The following is a 17,203-nucleotide window of genomic DNA, read 5'->3' on the forward strand; positions in this document are numbered from 1 at the left end:
GAAAGCAAGAATCACGAGCAGTGAAAAGAAAACAAAGAAATGTTGAAAGAATATCATAAAAAAAGGCAGAGATAAATTCTCTTTTAAAGAGCAGCTGATCAGCGCTCCAGAATTCAGAAGAAAAAGTTGTAGAGCATGATGTAAGGATATCTGAGGAAGTGAATAATAAATTCAAAAGTGTTTTCACGGAGTGATACACTATAGCCCCAACTATAGGGAAATGGGATGAGGAGGAGGTTTTAGATAATGCTCCGTTATCTAGAAAAGACATTAACAGAATACTAAAGTGTCCTGACCCACATAAAGCTGATGATCCTGATGTGATTGCACCATGTTTGCAGATGCACCAAACAGAGCTTTGGAATTGCTCTTCAACATGTCGCTGGAGAAAGGGAAAGTGCCAAGGTAGTGGAAAATTGCAAACGTCATAACCATATATAAGAAAGGAGACTGGGAAGAGGCGTTGAGCTACAAACCTGTTTCCCTGACTAGTATGGTCTGTAAGGTACTGGGAAAAGAAAACTAAAAAGTAGCTGGATGACTTTCTGCCGAGGAGAAATGAAAGATTCTGTGTAAAGGACCATTTAGATTTCCACGAGAGAGTGAGCTCTGCCTCAAGCAAATGGGAAGGCTGGGTGAACTGTTTGTATATAGACTTCCACGAAGTATTCGACACTATACTGCATGGGAGGCTGTTAAGAACCTGGATGACCAAACAAGAATAAGGGAAGAGACGCTTCCGATGGATGCAAGATTATCTATGACACATGTCAGAGGAGCCTTCTCCAAATGGGTGGATGTCACCAGTGGCGCGCTGCAGGGTTAAGTTGTGGGACCTCCCCCCTTTCTTAATCTATGTGCATGACTTGCCTGAATATATTTACAGATGATGCAATTGTCATAAAGAAGTGAAAAACGAGCAGGATCGCATCAACTTAAGGAGACCAAAAATGGTCTAATACAAGGTTGATGAAATTAACTCTAGCAAACTTAAAGTAATGAAGATGTGACAAAGTGAAGGAAGTCTACATATGATCATTATCGTGAGGGAGTCTTGGGAGTCGACGACGTCTTTGACTTGTCCCCACACTGGAAGAATAGTTAAGGAGACATACTATCTGCTGGCATTGACTAGGATAGCATTTAACTATGTGGATGGATAAATAATTATCTAGCAAGCTGTTCATGTCCTACAAAACGCCAAAATTAGAATATGCTTCCATGTTTGGTCATTGCACGTAAAGACGCAAAATGAACTAACAGAGAAAGTCCAGGCGAAGTTAACAAAGACTGTACCAGAATGAAGTTAGCTGAGTCACAAGGAAAGGCTAGAAGCCTCATATTTGCTCACGCAAATATAACTGCAATACCATTCACTCGAACCGCCTTGCCATATTTCGTCTTACGCATGGCTTTCACCGCTTCTTCTCTCTTTATCAGAACCACTCTCCCTGACTCTCTCACTTCGCATACCACCCCGATCCAGTTCAAACACCTTAAATCTGCACTATCATCAAAAACACTGAACAGTCCTTCAAAATAGTCTGTCTCCTCCTCACTTCATCACCACCTCTTATCACTTTCCCTATTGCCCCCTTCACCGATGGCCCCATTTGTTCTCTTGTTTTTCGTACATTGTTAACCTCCTTCCAAAACTTTTTTATTCTCCCTACAATTTACTTATACTCGCTTTCACCAACTCCCATTTGTCCTATTTTACAAACCCTGAGCTTTCCGCTCCACCCTCTACCGTTTTCTCTTATATACCTCCGAATCATTTGCATTCCTTCCCTTAAGTAAAGCCCAAACGCCTCTCTTTTCTCCTTTACTAGCAACTTTACTTTTTTATTCCAGCACTCACTACCCTTTCTAATTTGCCCACCTCCCATCCCATATTTCGCATGCCACATGCATCTCTCGCACATGCCAGCACTGCGTCCCTAAATATCTCCCATTCCTCATCCACTCCACTTGCTTCACTTATTTTCACCTTTTGCCATTCTACACTCAAAGTCTTCTGATATATTATCACGCAATTCTCATTTTCAAGCGCAATTACTCTCACTACTCTTCTCACCGACATTGTTTCCTCTTTTCCGAAAACGTCTACAATTCATCACCTTTGCCTCCACCTGCCCCTCCCAGCATATCTGCATCCAAAAGTCTCACTTTTACACGCCTTTCTATGACTATGTAATCCAGTAATGCCGTCAACCATCTCTCCTTACATACGTATACTTGTGTATGTGCCTCTGTCCTCATTCAGCACTCAGATCCACAAACTGTTCACCACTTCCATTCATGATACTGAATACCCTATGCTTCCCAGTAATACTCTTAACTGCCACATTACTCACCTTCGCATTTGAATTAACCATCACTAATACCCAGTCTCGTTCATCAAAATGGCTGACACACTCACCTGCACCCGAAACACTTACCCGTCATGAACTTCCCTCTCGCATAAGTATTAATAATCACCGATCTCTCGCCATCCACTTTCATTCACTCTTACGTCAGTCTAGGATTCACTTCCTTACACGATATCACACACTTCCACAACTCCAGCTTCAGAAGTGATGCTACTCCTTCCTGGGCTTTTATCCTTCTAAAACATTTATTACTTGTAAAACATTTCCAGACCATTCTTTCCCTTTACCCTCGAGCTTTTTTCACTTAGAGCCACAATATATATATATATATATATATATATATATATATATATATATATATATATATATATATATATATATATATATATATATATTGTATACATATTGTATTTCAACTTTCTAAAAGGGGAAACAGAAGAAGGAGTCACGCGAGGAGTGCTCATCCTCCTCGAAGGCTCAAATTGGGGTGTCTAAATGTGTGTGGATGTAACCAAGATGAGAAAAAAGAAGAGATAGGTAGTATGTTTGAGGAAAGGAACCTGGATGTTTTGGCTCTCAGTGAAACGAAGCTTAAGGGTAAAGGGGAAGAGTGGTTTGGGAATGTCTTGGGAGTAAAGTCAGGGGTTAGTGAGAGGACAAGAGCAAGGGAAGGAGTAGCACTATTCCTGAAACAGGAGTGGTGGGAGTATGTGATAGAGTGTAAGAAAGTAAACTCTAGATTGATATGGGTAGAACTGAAAGTGGATTGCGAGAGATGGGTGATTATTGGTGCATATGCACCTGGGCATGAGAAGGAAGTTCATGAGAGGCAAGTGTTTTGGGAGCAGCTGAGTGAGTGTGTTAGTAGTTTTGATGCACGAGACCGGGTTATAGTGATGGGAGATTTGAATGCAAAGGTGAGTAATGTGGCAGTTGAGGGAATAATTGGTGTACATGGGGTGTTCAGTGTTGTAAATGGAAATGGTGAAGAGCTTGTAGATTTATGTGCTGAAAAAGGACTGGTGATTGGGAATACCTGGTTTAAAAAGAGAGATATACATAAGTATACGTATGTAAGTAGGATAGATGGCCAGAGAGAGTTATTAGATTACGTGTTAATTGATAGGCGCGCGAAAGAGAGACTTTTGGATGTTAATGTGCTGAGAGATGCAACTGGAGGGATGTCTGATCATTATCTTGTGTAGGCGAAGGTGAAGATTTGTAGAGGTTTTCAGAAAAGAAGAGAGAATGTTGGGGTGAAAAGAGTGGGGAGAGTAAGTGAGCTTGGGAAGGAGACTTGTGTGAGGAAGTACCAGGAGAGACTGAGTACAGAATGGAAAAAGGTGAGAACAAAGGAGGTAAGGGGAGTGGGGGAGGAATGGGATGTATTTAGGGAAACAGTGATGGCTTGCGCAAAAGATGCCTGTGGCATAAGAAGCGTGGAAGGTGGGCAGATTAGAAAGGGTAGTGAGTGGTGGGATGAAGAAGTAAGATTATTAGTGAAAGAGAAGAGAGAGGCATTTGGACGATTTTTGCAGGGAAATAATGCAAATGACTGGGAGATGTATGAATGAAAGAGGCAGGAGGTCAAGAGAAAGGTGCAAGAGGTGAAAAAGAGGGCAAATGAGAGTTGGGGTGAGAGTATCATTAAATTTTAGGGAGAATAAAAAGATGTTTTGGAAGGAGGTAAATAAAGTGAGTAAGATAAGGGAACAAATGGGAACTTCAGTGAAGGGGGCTTATGGGAGAGGTGATAATAAGTAGTGGTGATATGAGAAGGAGATGGAGTGAGTATTTTGAAGGTTTGTTGAATGTCTTTGATGACATAGTGGCAGATATGGGGTGTTTTGGTCGAGGTGGTGTGCAAAGTGAGAGGGTTTGGGAAAATGATTTAGTAAACAGAGAAGAGTTAGTAAAAGTTTTGCAGATGATGAAAGCTGGCAAGGCAGCGGGTTTGGATGGTATTGCAGTGGAATTTATTAAAAAAGGGGGTGACTGTATTGTTGACTGGTTGGTAAGGTTATTTAATGTATGTATGACTCATGGTGAGGTGCCTGAGGATTGGGGGAATGCTTGCATAGTGCCATTGTACAAAGGCAAAGGGGATAAAAGTGAGTGCTCAAGTTACAGAGGTATAAGTTTGTTGAGTATTCCTGGGAAATTATATGGGAGGGTATTGATTGAGAGGGTGAAGGCATGTACAGAGCATCAGACTGGGGAAGAGTAGTGTGGTTTCAGAAGTGGTAGAGGATGTGTGGATCAGGTGTTTGCTTTGAAGAATGTTTGTGAGAAATACTTAGAAAAGCAAATGGATTTGTATGTGGCATTTATGGATCTGGAGAAGGCATATGATAGAGTTGATAGAGATGCTTTGTGGAAGGTATTAAGAATATATGGTGTGGGAGGCAAGTTGTTAGAAGCAGTGAAAAGTTTTTATCGAGGATGTAAGGCATGTGTACGTGTAGGAAGAGAGGAAAGTGATTGGTTCTCAGTGAATGTAGGTTTGCGGCAGGAGTGTGTGATGTCTCCGTGGTTGTTTAATTTGTTTATGGATGGGGTTGTTAGGGAGGTGAATGCAAGAGTTTTGGAAAGAGGGGCAAATATGCAGTCTGTTGTGGATGAGAGAGCTTGGGAAGTGAGTCAGTTGTTGTTCGCTGATGATACAGCGCTGGTGGCTGATTCATGTGAAAAACTGCAGAAGCTGGTAAAGTGTGTGAAAGAAGAAAGCTGAGAGTAAATTTGAATAAGAGCAAGGTTATTAGGTACAGTAGGGTTGAGGGACAAGTCAATTGGGAGGTAAGTTTGAATAGAGAAAAACTGGAGGAAGTGAAGTGTTTTAGATATGTGGGAGTGGATTTGGCAGCGGATTGAACCATGGAAGCGGAAGTGAATCATAGGGTGGGGGAGGGGGTGAAAGTTCTGGGAGCGTTGAAGAATGTGTGGAAGTCGAGAACATTATCTCAGAAAGCAAAAATGGCTATGTTTGAAGGAACAGTGGTTCCAACAATGTTATGTGGTTGCGAGACGTGGGCTATGGATAGAGTTGTGCGCAGGAGGGTGGATGTGCTGGAAATGAGATGTTTGAGGACAATATGTGGTGTGAGGTGGTTTGATCGAGTAAGTGATAATAGTGTAAGAGAGATGTGTGGTAATAAAAAGAGTGTGGTTGAGAGAGTAGAAGAGGGTGTTTTGAAATGGTTTGTTTACATGGAGAGAATAAGTGAGGAAAGATTGACCAAGAGGAAATATGTGTCAGAGGTGGAGGGAACGAGGAGAAGTGGGAGACCAAATTGGAAGTGGAAAGATGGAGTGAAAAAGATTTTGAGCGATCGGGGCCTGAACATGCAGGAGGGTGAAAGGTGTGCAAGGAATAGAGTGAATTGGAACGATGTGATATACCGGGGTCGATGTGCTATCAATGGATTGAATCAGGGCATGTGAAGCGTCAGGGGTAAACCATGGAAAGTTGTATGGGTCTTGGATGTGGAAAGGGAGCTGTGGTTTCGGTGCATTATTACATGACAGCTAGAGACTGAGTGTGAACGAATGTGGCCTTTGTTGTCTTTTCCTAGTGCTACCTAGCGCACATGAGGGGGGAGGGGGTTGTTATTTCATGTGTGGCATGGTGGCGATGGGAATGAATAAAGGCAGACAGTATGAATTATGTACATGTGTATACATGTATATGTCTGTGTGTGTACATATATATATGTATACGTTGAGATGTATAGGTATGTATATTTGCGTGTATGGACGTGTATGTATATACATGTGTATGTGGGTGGGTTGGGCCATTCTTTCGTCTGTTTCCTTGCGCTACCTCGCTAACGCGGGAGACAGCGACAAAGCAAAATAATATATATATATATATATATATATTATATATATATATATATATATATATATATATATATATATATATATATATATATATATATATATATATCCCAGTCTACGCAAGGTTCCCATTTAACGACCAGCTCTTAGGGGAGGATAAACAACTGGTTTGGCTGCAGGGCGGGCCTGTGCGTGACGCATATTGCCAGAATCCTGTAATGAATCAATAGATACAACAAGTGAAGACCAGACATTAGTGGGATCGTAAACGATATCACCTGTCGGCATCACCTGCGAAAGCCATAGTGGTGATCAGAGAGACGATTGTGATTCAGTAAGTTTAAGGAGGTGGGAGTAATGGAGACATTAGGTCAGAGGAGCACACATGAAAGGGTTGGAAGAGTCACGTATTTTTTTAATTTTTTTGGCATAGGCTCTACCCCAACTGTATGTTTCTAAGATGGTGGAAGAGTTTCGGTTTTCAGACAGAAACGGAAAGCACGAGGAATAAAAGGAGTGTGTTCCTGCAGAAAATGAGGAAATATGCCAAGTGCCTGCCTTTTGGACTGCACGAAAAGAGATTATAGGGATAGGATTAGAGGGAGGTGCCTCAGAAGGGGAAGACATATCGCTAGTTATCCAAGGTGGAGCTGGAGGAGAAAAGAGGACCAGGTAGAGTTGCTTTTTCATTTGGAAAGAGAGAACTATAGCTCCTTAGGGAGTGGAAAGCGAAGGAATAGTACAGCAGAAGCTGTTAGAATTTAGGACCACAGTGACCTAACGTTGGATGAAGGGGAGACGCTGTTGCACTGCGTTGGGATAAGGCAAACTCCTCGCCTCGTGAACAGACAGAGATAAAAGCTGAATGTGTGGTGGAGGACGGAAAATCTCCTCCGGTCCGATATGCCAAGTGCCTTGCCTGAATGACCACAGAACAGGAATGGTTGAATGAAGAACTTTAAGTAGAGATAATCTTATAGGAATAACGGATACATATCTCCAATCCCGTTACGGTAACCTTACCATAAGTTCAGCAGAGAAGGGAGCACCATCCGGGGGAAAGGCATCAGTCTTTCTAAAGTTAAGGGCAAGAGAACATTCTTAAGTTAGTCTAACAATCACTGGAGAAGTGTCAACACCGACAGATGCAGCCGGAGGAGTGGCAGTTCGTAAGCGTAGCCAGACGAACGAATCGGGGGCAAGACTGTGCATCTACAGAGCGAAGGTCATGGGATGAAATCCCGAGCTAGAAGTGTGCTGGGAGAGTGATCGTGACGGTGTGGAGTGTGGGTAGTGTGGGCTGATAAATCTGTACCAGATCACTGTGAATAGAAAACGTGAGGGCTTCGACCTCTTCACGGTCTGCGGGGAAACAGGTTTCAACCATATCCTACGGTGGATGTTATTATCTCCTACAGCACAGGACCTCAGCCTGGGGACGAAAGGATGTCACACCCAGTTGCCAGGGATATAAGTCACTGAAGAGAGTAAGACAGTTTGTAAAACAAGAGGCAAACGAGTGGATAAATGATCGTGTGACGTTAAAGTGTGGAGTTTCAAGGTTCACAGGTGTGAGATAGACGCATTGTTGTCAGAATGAGCAGACTCCTCCTCTCAAAGGGATTCGTATATGTGAGAGGCATTAGCGAGTTAAAAAACAAAACAAGAATGGACGTTTCAATCTCTGAAGGAATTGATATGAGGGGTTACTAACCAGATGCTTTTTGAACATTGAAGAATGGTCCGTTAGTGAAATGAATGGAAAACAGTCAGACATATTGGAGAGAGAGAGAGAGAGAGAGAGAGAGAGAGAGAGAGAGAGAGAGAGAGAGAGAGAGAGAGAGAGAGAGAGAGAGAGAGAGAGAGAGAGAATGTTACCCAGTGGATAAAAAAAAAAAAATTCTCCCAGGCCTCGACTTCAACACAAGGTTGTGGCGACCTTGAGAAGCACGTGGAGGTGCACCGCCCTCACTGCCACCCTCCCACACAAGGCAACACCAACACCAGGTCTTATGTAGCGACATCTACCACTAACACGGTCTATAACCCTGCTGACACTGATCCACATCCACACACACACATGTTCCCGTATACCAGCCCTCCTTCCCTATGAACACACAAAACACTTTGTAATCAACTTATGACTATCGTCTAACATATTTGCTCCAGATCTGTCATGCATTCGTCACTCACAAATACAAGTTTTGGACACATGCTAACTATAACTAATAAAAGCTCGAGGTTTGCCTATTAACAAACGAGTAGTTTCGTTGCTCTAAACAATCACCGTCATGGAATGATCACTCAGTGTCTTGTGTGTAGTGGAGAGAGTACCTCACCTCACCAGGACACGCGCAGGGGTTGATTGTGGCTTGGTGACACAACACATTAGTCTCGACACAACTCCATGAACGTTTGCGTTTCTGTTTTCAAGCACAGAACTTTAGGATTTACAGCCTGTGAGGCTACGATTGTATACAACACAACGTTTAACGACCGTCGGAGCACTGCGAGGATCAGGTGTCCAGCTGAACGAAAACATGGCATTCTCAAGACTACGCAATAACACGCCCACTAGAGCCATGAGAGAGAGATAGAGAGAGCGAGGGACACGCTGAGGTGTGGGCAGGAGGTGTTAGGGGGCTGTACTCACTAGCTGGGACTTGATCGTGGTCATGGTAGTGCTGGCCGCTGCAACACGACTGGCGCTCCGCTGTGTGTGGCTGCCTCGCACCCCGACGCCACACGCAGTAAAAGTGAAGGTAACAGGTTGGTCACCCAGCGCTGCTGACCTTAGTCTCAGCTCGCGTCAGAGCCTGCGTGCCGTGACCACCTCACTTCCTACACGCAAGTAACAAGAGCACCAACGCTTTGGATGGATGTATATATATATGTTTATATAGCACGCTACAGCGTGACCGTGACCAACTGAACTGTTTTTTTTTCCCCCCTTGGAGTCTAAGAGTTGCGAAAAGAGAGTTCAGTTTCCACGCCACAGGTAAAAGTCAGGGTTCGCTTTCTTCATAAAAAGTCTAGAGTGGAGGCACAATAGTGGTGTGGATATCAGCAGGTCGTGGAACCCCGCCTGTGTCGCCCTCCTTGCTTGTGGTAACCCTCAGCCACTGTCACTTTTTTTTCCCTCCCTGCCTATCCTGTGGAGCAGATTTCGGAGATTGAGTGTGAAATTTACGTGGATCATATTGCCCGTGAAATACGACGATTCTACAGATATGGCATTTTTCATGGTAACAGTGTACGTGGTGGGTGAACTGACGTGTATATGTCAAGAGCAGAGCTGCTCTGGTCCACACAGATCTGGCGATGACTTTGTGGCCACACTCGCCCGCCAGGTCAACTGACCTCTGCCGGTACAGTGCACATTCTCGGTCATGTCCCACGCCTGACGTGCCACACAAAGGTGCGATATATACAAATATAATGGGGCTATATCTTGACTTACAGTGGTGAAGGTCGACAGATGGGGACGGAATGCTTTTTTTCCTCTTTTCCTTTTCGCAGTGAGTCGGTAGAAGGCTGAAGGCTGTCCCATAGGGTGGAACTGGATGAAAGAAGAGACTTCATTTCCCAGTGATATGACATCAAGAGTAGACGTAAACAAGAGGCGAGTTTGTCGGATCTGTGTACCCTCATGTAGTAAGTACATCGTAAATGCTTTCTGAACAAGGATTCCCCAATCAACGAGACGGAATGGGACAGAAGATAGCTGTGTTTTCTTTTTGGATAATATATATATATATATATATATATATATATATATATATATATATATATATATATATATATATATATATTTATGGACAGTCATACAGAGGAAAGTACGTGAATTTGACCTTGGCATGGCATGTTGTGTGACAGCCATGACGACAGGAATGTTACGACACAACAGTGAAACAATAGTGAAGACAGAAGCGTTATCCTTGACGTGGTAGTGAGACAACCACTCTTGACGCGGTAGTAGGACAACGCTGACAACAGAAGCATTGCCCTTGACGTGGCAGTGAGACAATCGTTATGAGAGAAATATGACCCTTGACGTGGTAGCGAGGCAATCTTTAAGAGTAGTACCTTTGAAGTGGTCGAGACAGTCATTAAGAGAGAAATATCACCCTTGACGTGGTTGTAAGACAGTCATTAAGATGGAAATATTATCCTTGACGTGGTTGTAAGACAGTCATTAAGATGGAAATATTATTCTTGACGTGGTCGTAAGACAGTCATTAAGAGAGAAATATTACCCTTGACATGGTCGTAAGACAGTCATTAAGAGAGAAATATTACCCTTGACGTGGTCGTAAGACAGTCATTAAGATGGAAATATTATTCTTGACGTGGTCGTAAGACAGTCATTAAGAGAGAAATATTACCCTTGACGTGGTCGTAAGACAGTCATTAAGATGGAAATATTATCCTTGACGTGGTCGTAAGACAGTCATTAAGATGGAAATATAATCCTTGACATGGTTGTGAGACAGTCATTTACAGAGAAATATTACCCTTGATGTGGTGTTGTGGCAATCATTAAGAGAGATATGTTACCCTAGACAGACCATTGGGTCTTAACGAGGTTGTTAGTGACAGTGGAATAGATCTGAAACTCATAGACAAATGTGGTAAGAGTGCATAGACATACAGATGTTACAAGGCGAAAACCTGTAAAGTTTTTAGTTTTTTAGTGACTAAGAAAGCTCAAATAATGTCTGTCGTGCCTTTGAAGTGCGATATCTATCGGGTCTATGCTCAAACTTAACTATAGTACTGCTTTTTACTACTCTAATTGGTTAATGATTTCCTATATTAACAAATCCTTTTAAAGAAAATGTACTTCGCCTCATTCGAAGTAAAAAATGTTTGCCCACGATGTTGTGTCTATCACTAAGATTGAAATCAGTTGGATCTATCTTTAAGTAGCGTATCAAATCGAGATTATCTAAGCTTTTGATTGTTTTAAGATACCTGGGTCGGATTACCTCTTGACCTTTTTCAAAGCCAAATGAACTGAAATCGTTTAGTCGCCACTCACTGGACTTGTTTCTCAGTTCGGGAATCATCTTGGTAAATCGCCTCCGTCTCTGTCTTTTTATAATCAATGTGACTAAAGTTGAACATGGTAACCAAAGTGAGGACGCACCAGTGAATTGTAAAGAGTGAGTGAGGATAATTTCTGTAGACTTAAGTTCAAAATCCCTGCCTATAGATCCAAAAAATTTGTTCTTTTTTTATTATCATTTCTGTACAATGCTTACTTGGTTTTAGGTCACCAGAGATTATTACACCTAAGTCTTTTCCCTCATTTTCTTTTTGTAGCGAGACGGGATTCATAATGTAGCTTGTCATTCCGTTTTTACTATCGATATGTAAAATCTTGCGTTTATCAAAATCCAAATTCGTTTGCCAGGTGAGCCCATTCCATTAACTTGTCTGTGTCGGTTAGAGTTGCAAACGTTCATTTTCTGTTGTAGATCTACATCCCAACTCAGTATACTGTCCGTGAATGTCGATATCTTGCAGTGCAGCCCATTATCAATATCGATATCATATATGAGAAAGAGAAGCGATCCTAAGACTGATCCCCGTGGCACGCCACTTGTTACGTCTAATCATTCTGAAGCTACTCTTTTTTTTTTTTATGGCCAAGTCAGCCAATCTTTTAAAGTTCGAAGTACAACCCTATCTACACCATGTGACTTAACTTTTGCTTATAATCTTTGATGTGGACTTTATCGAATGCTTTTCTAAGACGAAAATTGATAACGTTATCTGCTTTTCTTTCACCATAAAAGGATCCTCGATTTATTTCGTGGAAGACCATGCTGAGACTCTACTTGTTTGACAGATTTGTCCCGTACGACGGTTTCCATAAATTTACCAACAACAAACGTTAAGGTAATTGGACGATGATACCTGGGCAATGATTCGTTACCTTTTTTTGAGTTTAAATGTGAGGTGTAATACTCTGTAGTGAAGAAGAGGATTTAAAGGATCACAAGGGCGATTCACGAACAAGAATTACGAAGGACGATGGTTCTAAAACTCCAGTTCTTACCATAAAACGTTTTTTATAAGAACTTTGGAAGATGGATGTATGGGTACGTAATGTTTGTGTACCTGCGGATAAAGGTGATGGAACAAATAGGAGAGGATTTTTGATTATCTTTAAGAGTATTTGGTAAAAGGAGAAAGGACACTTATGGCATCTGAATGCTTTCTCCAGTGATACTAGCATCGAGCAAGTGGATCGAAGTAATTGTTCACGATTGGAGCAACGGTAGCACGGGGAGGTCACAAGTTACCTCCACTGCTTTTCTTTGTCACCAATGGACTAGTAAGAAGGGTTGTAACTGGAAGTACTGGCAAGGGGGTGAAATTAGTGAGCGTGCTTGAAGAATATGAAAGTCTGGGATGTTCTTATACAATGATGATTCAGTAACAATGCGGAGAAATGGGGGAGAAATGGTGTAAAAAAAATTTGGATGTGAATGAAAATATAAAAGTAGTGACTGTAAACAAAAACTAAGGCATGACTAGCTGAGAATCATCAGAGTGTAAAACGTACACAAGAGGACAAAAGGTGTGAGAGTATACAACATGTGCAATTACAGAGAGCAGCTACTAGACATGACAGGGAAGAAGAAGATGGGAATATAAAGATGTTAAGCAGACAAGATGGGGCGTCTGTGACGATGGGAATTAGAGACAAAATATAATGCAGCAGGTGTGGCTAGGTTGCCTGGAGGGTCGAGCTGGCAATTCAGTGTAATAGTAACATGGGGCGTAACAGTGACTCGTAGAACGATGGCAAACTGTGTGGATATTTTTTTTTCACGTTTTCTTTTGAGAGGGGCGGGGTGAGGAGAAAGACAAATTGGTGGAAGGAGGAATATTGAAAGTGGAAGGAAAATGTGGCACTGCGAAAGAAGGAATCAGTCATTAGATAGAAGGTGAAGTGCCGGTGTGTGTATCTATGCCAGGAATGGGTGTAAAACAATAATTAAAAGAAGTGTTAGTAGAGCGACTGGAACGAGTGCAATGGACGTCGCTCGGCGAGGCGGAGTGTGTGTGTCTGTGTGTATGTGTGTCTGTGTGTCTGTGTGTGTGTGTGTGAGTACCTTTCCTTTTCCTCAGAGCCTTGGTGTGGTACTTCTTGCATGACCTAAGATTTCTGCCCAAACAAGGTATGTGTCATATGCTGTAAGTTCTAAAAGGTATCTCAGTGTGAAGATTTTGGGTGGGGCAGTACACTAAAGTTCGATTTCAGTTGCGAAGAAATGTTTCCTTTCATAACCTGATACAAACTTGTCTCTGATGTTGTCAGTGTTCACATCTGGGCCAGATATCTCCACGATATCTCAAAGAGTTAAGAGGAAAAAATAAATCGTGACATGCATTCGCTTATTTACGGTATAACGTTGTAAATTCTGTACGTAAACGAGCATATAGAGCTTGAGGTTGTCAGTTATACTGTATTCAAATATACTTTTTGGTGTTCCTTACCCAAAAAATATTTTTTTTTTCCTGCAGTGAAATAAACGCGCTAGTTTTTATTCATATCATGAATCTTATGAAATCATCCAGCAAACCAGCTCCAAACAGTTACATAAAAACCAAAATCATTGACGAAGGACTTTGCGTGCATGTCCACAGTATATCTTTCATGATTAGTCCACAAATGGGATGCATTTCATTTCAAAGGTCATGCATGCCGTGGAGGACGCTTATAATCACTGAGTCATTACTGAGCACCTGAAGAAGGTGTTCAGTATCTTCGACTGGTGCTTATACTTTGATGATGACGATCATAATGACTCTGGCAGTTGTCAGACTTGAAGCTAATAGATAGACTTACTTCCAGGGGGCAGTACATACAGTGAGAATATGTATCGTCCTAGATTTACTCTAGATAATCTGAGGAAGGGTTTCAAGACTATTGAATAACTGATGCTCAATACGTTGACGATGTACGCCTTACTGACCCCTGGCAATTCACAGGCCTAAAGCCCAAGTAACGAATCCACCAACTTATTTTGCTTAATTGGTATTAGACCACATGAGTTGCTCTTCGAGACGTATGAACCAACATTTTCTTTCTCCTTCTCACGGTACTTCCAAGAACCCAGTGACAAACCATCTCCAGAATCTTCAACTCCAGAAGACCAATCCTTCCAGTTGATAATCAACTATGATAACTTTATATCCAACCACTTGAACCTGGATGGGCCACACAATCAAACGACCAATAATAATGAGCCGAAAATAAGATCCAAATACTAAGAGGCTGATTTGTTGCAAGACGTGGGCTTGTGCTAAATCATAGGGCCCGAGGATAGGATAGGCTAAGGTCTGGCGAATCTTGAGCAGCAACGACTAAGAAAGATATTTCTTGATAGCTGAGTCGTAGGGTTAATTATCGTCCTATTTTTCTTATTCTTTGTTGCTTCCTGATGAAACGCGATGACCTATTGTTCTCCCACATTTAATTTTCATTTCTCTAACCTTTTTTTGATCTCTGCACTTCTAGGAACTCTCCAGTCTCCCAAATTCTTCAATTTCTAAAAACCCGTCCCTCCAAGTCAGTCAAGAAAGGTTTTCAATCGCTTGACCTCCAGCTCCCTGCACTTTCAATTGAAATGGAGCACCTCTCTTGAGCTCGATGGTCTCTTACGTTCGTATTTTCCCTCAGTTTTCCTAACGTTCTGTTTTACTCCAAAGATCCTTTTAATGAATTCCTCTTCAGTCCTTGGGCTTTTTCGTCCCTCCCATTAAGGTAGCAAGCAGGGAAGATATTCATTCCAGGACTTCCAGCTACTTGCCAAGTTTTAGCTGTAATGAGATGCATGATTATAAAGCATATTTGACGTGTCTGGAAAGGCTCCTCTGGCTGTCCAAGACAACAGTACACATACCAATGCCCCGTCCAGAGAGAACCAGAGGACCCGCAGAATACGACCTGCGTGACTTAACTTCTGGATAAGCCATAAACAAGAACCAAGACTCATCAATTTTCTGGTTGTACCCAATACCCTTGTTTCACAGAGCTGAAAGAGAAAGAAAAAAAGAAAAAAACGTCTCAGCAAAGGATGTGGTAAGTTGCCTGACGATGCATTTATTTGCTTCAAGTTTGAATATGTTAACATTTAAAAGTTTACGGTCAGTTCTGGAGCCGGATGCCACAATTCCAGTTCTGGAACCGGATGCGGGCAATTCCAGTTCTGGAACCGGATGCCTCAATTCCAGTCCTGGAAAAGGGAGTCAATTTCACCGCAACAGATCATGAGTCCCACCTACACCGTCAGACTATAACGGCACAACTCGAGCGTGTCCTCAACAGGCAAACAAAGGCAAGAAGAAAATTCTGAAAACAGAAAACGCGACCAAAAATACTCCTGAGCAAAGTTCTCCCTCACAAGACGGCTGTGGAGATCCCCACTGGTATAACAAATGAGGGGAGGAAGAAATGATTTACTACTGCTACTACGACTACAACTTTTACTACTACTGTTACTACTACTATTGCTACTGCTATGTCTATTACTATATCTACTACTACTATTACTACTGCTATTTCTATTACTATATCTACTACTACTATTGCTACTGCTATGTCTATTACTATATCTACTACTACTATTACTACTGCTATTTCTATTACTATATCTACTACTACTATTACTACTGCTATTTCTATTACTATATCTACTACTACTATTACTACTGCTATTTCTATTACTATATCTACCACTACTATTAATACTGCTATTTCTATTACTATATCTACCACTACTATTACTACTGCTATTTATATTACTGTATCTACTACTACTATTACTACTGCTATTTCTATTACTATATCTACTACTACTATTACTGCTGCTATTTATATTACTATATCTACCACTACTATTACTACTGCTATTTATATTACTGTATCTACTACTACTATTACTACTGCTATTTCTATTACTATATCTGCTACTACTATTACTGCTGCTATTTCTATTACTATATCTACTACTACTATTACTACTGCTATTTCTATTACTATATCTGCTACTAATATCTCTCCTGCTATTTCTGTTACTACATCTACTATTACTATTACTACCGCTATTTCTATTATTATATCTACTACTACTATTACTACTTCTATAACTTCTGCTACTGCTGCTACTACTACTACTACTACTACTACTACCACTACTACTAATACCACTACTGTTACTGCTACTATAACTACCAGTTCTTCTTCTACTACTACTACTACTACTTCTGCTACTACCACCACTGCTGCCACTACTCAGGGGATGTTGAGATACATTATTAGAGCACAAATTGTAACCATTTGTTCAGATTCTTTTTTGTGAGAAGATATCAACTCGATAATTATCATAATGAACAAACATGAATTAAAAAAGATTTTTTTTAATGGTTAAAAAAGACTTTTTTTTTTGATAGAATGCATAGCATTCTATGACATATTGGAATGAAGTACAGCAATGATGAATGCCAGACTTTGCTCAGTATCATCATCTGAGCGGCAGAGGGGCGTCTACGTGCTTGTATTCACTCCTACAGGATATGTGTCCCTCCATCACTGTCTAATGCTCTTCATTACCACAGGAAGGGCGTCTCTGCATCACCACCTGCTGGTCTTCACTGTAGCAGTTGATTCCTCTGAGGACACCGTCAGTATTTACAAGGTCAGATGTGCTTGTGTGAAAATGTTATGAGTTTCTCGATTGCCTCACGAAATACTGGCTTACGAAAATGCCCTTTTCCCTCAACTTGTGAGCGCCGGATGTTTCATACACCAGCCTGGCAAAGACTGCTTGCAGTAAGTGTGTCAAATGGCGTTTTTCTTGGCATGTGGCACGACTCTCGAGCAAAAATAAGACGAAAAAGAGCTCAGTGAAAGTATATGAGTGGAAGTCAATCTGTGAGAGTGTGAATAGTAAAGAGGTGGGGTTAGGGAGATGGTG

The 17,203-nt window shown here is 41.5% G+C and overlaps 1 protein-coding gene across 1 annotated transcript in view; it reads right to left on the minus strand.

Moving 5' to 3' along the window:
- Positions 1–9,029, minus strand: part of LOC139757702 (uncharacterized) — a 46,688-nt gene extending 37,659 nt beyond the window's left edge. The window contains exon 1 of the mRNA XM_071678452.1: positions 8,863–9,029. Within this exon, the coding sequence (XP_071534553.1) occupies positions 8,863–8,886 (24 nt within the window). The 5' untranslated portion in view covers positions 8,887–9,029. The remainder of the gene's footprint in view (positions 1–8,862) is intronic.
- Between the last annotated feature and the right edge of the window lie 8,174 nt (positions 9,030–17,203).

Source organism: Panulirus ornatus, chromosome 28 (assembly GCF_036320965.1).
Source record: "Panulirus ornatus isolate Po-2019 chromosome 28, ASM3632096v1, whole genome shotgun sequence".
Classification (NCBI taxonomy): Eukaryota; Metazoa; Arthropoda; class Malacostraca; order Decapoda; family Palinuridae; genus Panulirus; species Panulirus ornatus.